The 8,852-nt window shown below is 41.2% G+C and overlaps 1 protein-coding gene across 3 annotated transcripts in view; it reads right to left on the bottom strand.

The window, feature by feature from the left end:
- Positions 1-1,418: 1,418 nt before the first annotated feature.
- The window catches only part of pax8 (paired box 8), an 11,664-nt gene continuing 4,230 nt past the window's right edge, over positions 1,419-8,852 (bottom strand). Inside the window, exons 3-12 of one of the 3 annotated variants that reach the window (XM_019271723.2) lie at positions 7,463-7,628; positions 7,118-7,315; positions 6,791-6,867; positions 6,468-6,593; positions 5,743-5,918; positions 5,398-5,518; positions 4,980-5,234; positions 4,536-4,637; positions 3,249-3,338; positions 1,419-2,359 (exon numbers count right to left, since the gene is read on the bottom strand). In XM_019271723.2, the coding sequence (XP_019127268.1) occupies positions 2,289-2,359; positions 3,249-3,338; positions 4,536-4,637; positions 4,980-5,234; positions 5,398-5,518; positions 5,743-5,918; positions 6,468-6,593; positions 6,791-6,867; positions 7,118-7,315; positions 7,463-7,628 (1,382 nt within the window). In that variant the 3' untranslated portion in view covers positions 1,419-2,288. The remainder of the gene's footprint in view (positions 2,360-3,248; positions 3,339-4,535; positions 4,638-4,979; positions 5,235-5,397; positions 5,519-5,742; positions 5,919-6,467; positions 6,594-6,790; positions 6,868-7,117; positions 7,316-7,462; positions 7,629-8,852) is intronic. The other 2 variants (XM_027281975.1, XM_027281976.1) reach the window with 2 other exon arrangements.

The following is an 8,852-nucleotide window of genomic DNA, read 5'->3' as shown; positions in this document are numbered from 1 at the left end:
ATAGCCTAATTTAATAAAATATAATAAAATAAAATATACAAAAACAAACATAAAATAAAATCGTTTTTTTTGCATATCCAAAATGGATACTCAATAGATAATAATTGATAATATATATATAGATATATAATATATATATATTATATTATATAATATATATATAAATATAATATATCATAAAAACACCACATATCTACAATTCTATGACAAATAGGCAGTGGCTGAGGAAGAAGTGCTAACTCATAAACAGTAAAAATATATATATACATATACACAAAGGGGCCCACAGGTACACAAATACAACAACTCTGCCATGAATTACACTTTTTTTGAAAAGCTTATAATTTCTTAAAAGCTTAAATTCAGATTTAAATATTTGTGTTTACTGTTGAGGTTGTTGTATGCAGTAGAGTTAAAAAGAAGTGCCGCATTATATTGAGAGGTGTTTCTGATATTATGTATGTAAACCCACCACTGCCATAATAATTAGTTAAATTAATACCTGTAAACCCACCACTGCCATAATAATTAGTTAAATTAATACCTTTCTGACAGTGTCAACAAAAAATTGTAAAAGTTGTACTGGATCACACTGGATTGTACAAGTGTACCTAATGAATATGTATTATGAATATATATCTGACAGTATACAAACGCAGTTTTATGTTATTTTGTTGGAGCTAATAATCCGTTCTGAGCTTGTTTTTTGGCTGCACATCAACTTCATTTGAACTCTACAATAAATAAACTCGTACCTGACAATACACTGCATCACTCACAGGTATCACAGACGCGCGCCTAAAAAGAGCCAATTTCACGTGGGGAGCGCGCGGCCTCCCTCTACTCTTCATCCTCCTTCTCCATCATCATCATCATCATCATCATCATCATCATCATCATCATCACCATCCTCTAGCGCGCGGCGGCACCAGGTGGGCCGCGGCACCGCCGAACCGTGCCATCGTTAACGCGCCGCAATTACGAGGCCGCAAAGAGGGGACGAAATAATTGCAAATAAAACTACATGATGCAGAAAATAAAAAAAGAAATTAAACAGATGCGCGTGTTTGCAGGATCATTGCTTTCGTCCTTTTAAAAAAAAATGCTGAGAGGAACAAAAAACGTGCAACTTTAAGCGTCTAAGTAGGCTGTTAGTCCAAATAATAATTATGATAATAATAATAATAACAATAATAATAATGATCATAATAATAAAAACACTCCATTAACATACCAAAATATGAGTAGAGAGCTCTACACCTACAAAAAGATACTTAGTTTATTATGGTGTTATATTTAAAAAAAAAAAAAAAGAAAATCAGATCATCCTTTAAAAAGACAGTAAATACAAACAAAGAGTAAATTTGTCATGCTTTAATTAAAATAATTCTTTAGAAATTCATTATTTACATCTGCAATAATATTAATAACAGTATACGAAAAAATAGTCACAGTTCTTACCAAACATCAGCATGACAACAAACTAAATTTATTGGACGCAAAACAAATGTATTTCAAGCCTTGTTGGTTTTTAGTAGCCAAATCACCGTCGTCCCCCTCCCTTATCAGTCATTCTCTGAGTAAAATTGCATCACTTCCCCATAAGTAATTCATCATTTACAATATGTACATATTGCTAGACAAATACATTAATTGTCTCTGAGGGGCATATGTGGGCATTTTATTGTAAATGTGATTTAAGGTGTCACCTTTTAGTCTATTTTTCACTACAAGGAATTTAAGTCTGAATTTACAGTGAAAACAAGTCACAGAGTGAATTTGCAAGCAGACACAGATCAGAAAAAAGGAATTCATTTGTGATGTTAGGACAAAAAAACAACAACAACATGGTTGTAAACAAAAGCAGGCATAGTTCAGTATAAAGGAGTTGCATATCCGTATTCGCTGGATCAGTGGTGACAAGTTGCAGATGTGGGAGAAAGAAAGTCTTTGGCCAAAAACAGTGTTAAAGAGCTCTGTATGCTGAAAAATATGCAGCTTGGTCTTGATGTGAGACGTCTCTGGAAAACAGGCCCTGGTGAGGATTTCATTGTTAGCCATGTGTAAACGTGCATGAGTCAGAGTTACCCTGGGCGATGGTATCAGTGATGACAAATAAATAACATCAGGTGTGGTAGGATGTTGAAAAAGAAAAAAAATGTGCTGGTTCATCAGCAGAGTCTCAAGTTCACATCCAGTTTTGACTTTCATGCCTTGGTCCGTGATCAGATCAGATGTGTCAGCTGATGTAAAGTCCTCCAGGTTGACTCCATCTGCACAGGCAGGGACTAGAGGTGGTCGTAGGCGGCTGCAGACGGTGGAGCGGTGCGGGAGGCCGAGCTGTAGTAATAGGGTGAACCTGCGGGGGGAGACACAGATGAAAGGGCCATCAGGAGTGGAAGGTGGTGGATCAGACTTTCTTTATCCATCTTATCCAAAGGTTTTTACAGCAGATGGTTGAGCTGGAAGTCTGAGCTGCTTGGACGGTTTGTCCTGTCCTGTGGTTTAAGTCTTACCCCCTGTCATGACTCTTCAGGAATAATAAAGAAGATGAGAGGGATGCAGGACTTTTGTTTTCTAATGGTGAGGAGATGTGGTGGAAAACACCAGTCTGACAGGAAGATACCCCACCTTTTATATGACATCTCTTGCGATCATTATCCCAGACTACGGGACACATGTCTGCCGTCTGTCCCCAGTGTCAGGTGGGATATGGAGCTGACACTTGAAGGCCTCTCCTTGAATCGTGTCTCATTAGTATGTGGTTAAATTAATAAATGTAAATATAATGAGATGGGAAAGAACGTGTGAAGAACATGTGTTCCTGGAATAGTCTGTAAAAAGGAAATTGTAGTTTTGGTAACTGACTTCTTTGTTCATTTTTAGTTTCATAATCTTCTTTTAATATTGTTTCGACTGTTTTATATGGTTTTGTCGGCAGCTTTTTATGCTGCAAAAAGAGGTTTCCAACCTTTATGGAGTGTTTAATGAGACTTTTCTAAACAGAAAAAGATCCTTGATATGCATGCATGTGTCTGAGGTCACTTCCTGGCAGCAGATCATTTAAATTCTAATCATGATGAAATGTTTGCGAATCATCAGTAGGAGTGAGTTTTATGCAGATGCAGACTCCATCTCAGCATCTAAATAACATCTGTTATTGTGGAGGTTAACTTAATATATTCAGAAGTAATATCAGTAATAAGTAAACAAACATCAGAAATGCAGTACAGTGTGTCCGTACTCACCCAGTATGCTGGAGTTGGTGAACCTCCAGGCTTCGCTGTAGGAGGTGTAGGGTGAATGGCTGTAGGTTTGACCCGAGTAGTCTGCACCTGCTGCAAGAAAGAAGAACTTCATCAAACATCCAGACGAGACACGTCGACACAACAAAGAAAACGTTCTTTATTAAAAGGCAAAGATGTCGCCAAGAGCTCCATAGAGTGGCATTGTTTGTGCGTGTGTGTGTGTGTGTGTGTGTGTGTGTGTGCCAGCATCTGCTCAGCCTTAGCTCATAATTCACCAACAGTTAGTGCAGCCTGTAAACCATTAATCTGTGGTGCAGGTGGATGGCTGAGGGTAAAATCCCTCGGCCCAGTGGTGCGTGCATACGGCTAGCTTCTACGCCCTCTCTCCTCAGCGTTTGGCCCCCTTGCATCGTTCAGCCTCTGCCCTCTGAAATGCCCTCCTCCTCCTCCTCCTCCACCTTCCTCCTCCTCCACCTCCTCCTCCTGCTGCTGCTGCTGCTATCCGTCCTACACTTCCTGCTTTAGCCTCTTTGGCACTCCTCTTTCTTTCTTTTCTCTTTTTTTTAACATTCCAATATCTAATTGGTAATTATGTTGGCTGGAATGAATCCCTGAGCTCCCCTCCTCCTCCTCCTGTCCTAAACCCCCCCTTCGCTCAGTAATTGTGTAGCAACGCTTCCTCACAGCGAGCCCACCAGAAAAATAATAAATCAGACCCTCTCATTTCGCGCTTCGGAGGGCAGACTTCAAATAAAAAAAAAAAGGCACATCACACACACACACACACACACACACACAGTCTCTCTAGTTGTATGCAGGCATCCTGACGTAGACACACACACACACAAACATGCACGTACATGCACACACACACACACACCACAAAGACCTCCTCCTCTTCGCTCATACCCAGACTTTACACCCCCCCGTCCGCCCACCCTGCATCTCCCTCCTGGGCCCCCTGGTTCCCATGGCGATGTGTGGTCAGAGGTGTCTGGGTGGGGGGTGTGGGCAGCAGGGCGGAACCCCCAGCCTGCTCCCTGTACCCCCTGGGCCCATGTGCACTACCCGCGCACACACACAACTACACACAACACAGTTCACCACCCTGGCAAGACTACTCATTGACTCAGCCTGTCTTCCTGTTAATCTACAAGCCGCTCTTTTCTCTTTAGTCCCTCTCTTTCTTCCTGCACCCTCCCTTCTCTCTTTCGTTCTACCTGTCGGACTCATTTGGCGCCATTTGCTTTTTTATTATTTTCTACCTAATTCAAATCACAAACTTACCTGTGACCATGCCAGTGATGGCGGAGGAGGAGTATCCTGTCTGGGCAGGGGAAGGGATGTGAGGTGGGTAGCCTGGTAGGGTGGAGCTCACCATGTCGCGCCCTAAGAACACACACAGAAACACACACCTTTAACATCAAGACGGAAGATTGAGTTACTATTTTACTTGTGTTACTGCCACAGTTAATCATTTATGTTAAAGGAAAATGCCAAAAATGACTAAAATACTTGAGTATTTGTTGGATTTCTGTGTTTTGCATGAGAATAAATTGAATTTTTAGAAATCTAGACGAACAACATGTTTTCCCATTATTTTCTGACAATTCATAGACCAAGCTATGATCTCAAAATAGATCAAAATAAATGGCAGAATTATCAATGAATGAAAATGCATGGGAGAAGTTACTCAGCACAAAAACAAGTGTGAATGAATGACATGGATACCTGTGTTACCTGAGATGATAGGCTGACTGCTGAACTGCCCGTACACCGGTGCATGATGGGAGAATGAGTTGAAAGCGTTGGGGAAATGGTTAGAGTTGCCGCAGCTGGTGCTAACAGAAACAGAAACGGGCTTCTGCAGCGCCTGCAGCTCCACGAACGCCAGGTTGGATGCTGCCATGTTCGGGGACGGGCTTGTGCTCGTCACTTCTGGGGACATTTCCTGTTTTAGACAGAGCGGCAGGGACTGTAGGGGCTCTGAGGTGGTGACGGCCGGTGTGCAGGTGGGTGAGAAAATAAAAATAAAAAATGAGTGAACCTACCAACTTAGAATGAGTGAAATGTCAAAAACAAAAGAGTGAGTGGCTTCGGCACACTGGTGCAAAGGTCAAAGGTCATCATCTAACATTAAGAGCCTCACCGGTCACCATGGTGTAGCTCTGGTGTGCCGTCAGATTCCGTCCAATGGTGGAGCTGGATGTTGAGAGGCTGGTCTTGGCATCGTCTAGGTTGCCATTGATGAGGGACAGCGGGTACAAAGTCTGTGGATGACGAACAGGGATTAGCTATTAGTGTAAAGTGTGCGTATGTATGCGAGGGAGCAAATAAGCATGTGTGCAAGTCAAAAAAAACAAAGACAGAATTTTCTTAAATTGCTGAATTGTGGAGAAATAAATCTGAAATGAAAGGAAATATATCTAGAAATGACTGTGTATTTCTTCTGACTTGTGTTTCAGTTCATATCAGACGTAAACCTGGTCTTTACCTGCTCCGTCTTGCTGCCGGACGCGGAGCCGAATGAGTCCGGGGGATAGTGGTGACGATCAAACCCACAGTCCAGATGTTGCGTGGCTGCGGTGAAGTGATCCAGCCTCATCTGTTTCCTCGGGACGCCACCGCTGCCCTGAGAGTCCACGCTGTGCCGACAGCTCTCCTGATCACCTGAGGAAGAAGAAGATGGTGGTGATGGGTAAAGTTCTAAAAAATACAGAACAGTCTGACCTCAGAAATTACACCATTTCATCACATTATGGTTAAAAAGCAAATCATTTAACTTACACTTATACTAACATCTATCCAGACTTGCAAGAAGACAATAAGGTTTGTGTTTTAAGTTTGTGAATTAGTTGTTTGTGCCACCAGCATGCCTGAAATACTCTTTAAGTGACAATTTTGAGTATTTTGAATTCAATTTTTTTATTTGCTTTTGTTTGATGCCTCTTGTTCTTGATGAATTTCAGGTAAAATGGAGGTCAAATAAATGATTAAATAAAGCGATTTCGAGTGTTTTTCAGCTTTACAAGATACTTTAGAGTGACTGACTTCAGGCAGGATGCCTATACGCTGTGTGCAAGAGTCAGAAATTAAACATTAACCTGAGGAAAGCTGCTGAATGTATGTGTTTGGAAATGACTTCACGACCATGAACCATCACAATAAAACAAAATAACGACAACGTGTGGCGTCTCGGCCATTTGATCTGATTCTTACTGTCATCGTGGCTCCTCTTGCCTTCGGTGCTGGGTTGCGGGATACCCAACAAGCCACTGATGGAGTAGGTGGAGCCCAAAGAGTCTGACTGTGGAGACTCGGGAGGGGTGACCGCCGAACTGGGAACTGAAGGAGAGAGACAAAGACAAAGACAGACAGGTCTGAGACACAGAGCGGAAACGATACTGTACATCTCACTGGTCATACCCCAAGCTTAATCCTACACAACAATGAGCACGTTCTTTAATCTTTAACCTTAATCCGTCACCATCACATGATAATGCTTGGCGATGTGAATGGTGATATAACCTCCATTGACTTACTTAAGGTTTGTCCTGGACTCAGGCCTTTTCCATCCAGAGGCAGATTGAATGGCTGCTGGACTTTTGTCCGAATTATTCTGGAACAAAAACAATAATTTTAGATTTAACACCCGCTTTAAATGTTCTTTGGTGGGTGTAAGCATTGCCATAATCAGAGCATATTAATATTGAATGAAGATGCAGAGGGGAAAGTTCAGGAATATGCACTCAGTCTGACTCTTCTTCTCTTTCTGCTTGTGCACAAAAAGCCAGATCTCTACATGGCGCTGAGCCACAGAGGCATATTCGCACCTCTAACACGATTTCATTCATAATTCAGTTTGTCACCTGTTAATGGAGCTCACGCTGGGCACCGTGTCGCTGTCACACACTCCCTCTGCCAGCAGTCTGTCCCTGATCTCCCAGGCGAACATGGTGGGGTTCTGCCTTTTGTACTCTGCGATTTTGTCCACAACCTTCGGGGTGGCCACCTTGGGCTTGGAGCCGCCGATCACGCCGGGCTTGATGCTGCCTGTCTCGTAGTAACTGGAAGAGAGATGGAAGAAGAGGAGGAGGAGGAGAAGGGTGTTTAAAGAAGACATCACCAAAGTGTCCAAGATAAGTAAACACACTGTCAGAGGTCAAAGAACAGGCTCAACGGAAGTTGAGTAAGGTGCTTGTTGACATGCTCACCGTCCAAGGATCTTGCTGACGCAGCCATGGCTGACTCTGAGCTGCCGGGAGATGTCACAGGGCCGAACCCCCTGGTGTGCCATGTCCACAATGCGTTGCCGGATAACCTCCGGAAGCGGGCGTCCATTAACAAACATTCCACCTAGTTGGTTAAGACCCCCATGACCTGGGGGAGGAGGGGGGATGAACACTTATAAATGTCATGGAACCAGAGACATGCCAACATCTCTGCACTATAATTATAAAAGCATGGACTCACACACACTCTGAAGAGAGAAAATAAAGAGCACAATGAAGACATATTTTAGCAGGGACACTAATTTTCCCAAACGATCCATGGTCAAAGTTGTCTCATTAAGTCATTGACAGTGAATACACACAGATACTCCTGCACTGCTCAAACAAACACGCTCTCTGAAACAGAGTTTGTGTCTCTATGAATGCATGTTTAAGTCATTAACTCATTTAATGGTGCAAATCATAATGGGAAAAGTTGCTGTAAAAAAACAAAACACATAAAGGATAAAAGAGGGAAAAAATAGTTGTAGCCTCTGGGATCAAAAACAGTAACTAAATTATTTCATTTTCACAAACAGACTAAAAACTGACAAGACATATTGATCAACCGGAGCGGTGTCGGTGTTGTCAGGAGTGTAATGAAGTTTTACATTAAAAGAGTCGAGGACACGAGAGACGATGACAGAAACAAACAAGACGGTCATGAGTAATGAAGAAGACGTTCATGTTTCAGGGTTGATTTATTAACATTTATTTTAAAAGGAGATTCAAGGAGTTTGGTTTAATAAAGCTGAATTCAGTCTGGGTTTTTTTCTCACTGTTTCTCTTCATTTGTGTCTAAACTACTCGACTGATTTCAATTTTCTAACACTAAAAACATAAAACCTCAGATCAGAATGTTGTATTTTTGCCCCTATTTCATTTAAAACCAACTCCAGCTTGTATACTAAATTGATGATTGTTTGATTACTTACATGCTAATCACCTCCTTATGAAAAATACCTGCAGGCTCATTCTCACAATGCTCATTAATACGCAACTAATTTGTAACACCACTCTCAGTGGGCTTAGGGTTAGGGTTAGGAAGGTGAGTGGTGGTTATTTTGTGCCTGGAAATTTTTTTTCATAAAGAAAACTTTCAACATTTGAACACATATCATAACATTAAATTAATAAAGCTAAATTAAAGCTCATATAAATCTAAACATGAAAAATATTTTGTATAGTTTGTTTTTTAGTGTGTATTTTTAATCTTTGGTGAAGCACATTGTATTGTATCTTATATACATTATATATCATTATATATAAATAATGTTAGTTATTATTATGATTACATTAGAATTGATATTTCTTCAGGAAAATATAAGAATTA

This window comes from Larimichthys crocea, chromosome IX (genome assembly GCF_000972845.2).
Source record: "Larimichthys crocea isolate SSNF chromosome IX, L_crocea_2.0, whole genome shotgun sequence".
Classification (NCBI taxonomy): domain Eukaryota; kingdom Metazoa; phylum Chordata; class Actinopteri; family Sciaenidae; genus Larimichthys; species Larimichthys crocea.
This window is presented reverse-complemented; position numbering and strand designations above follow the sequence as displayed.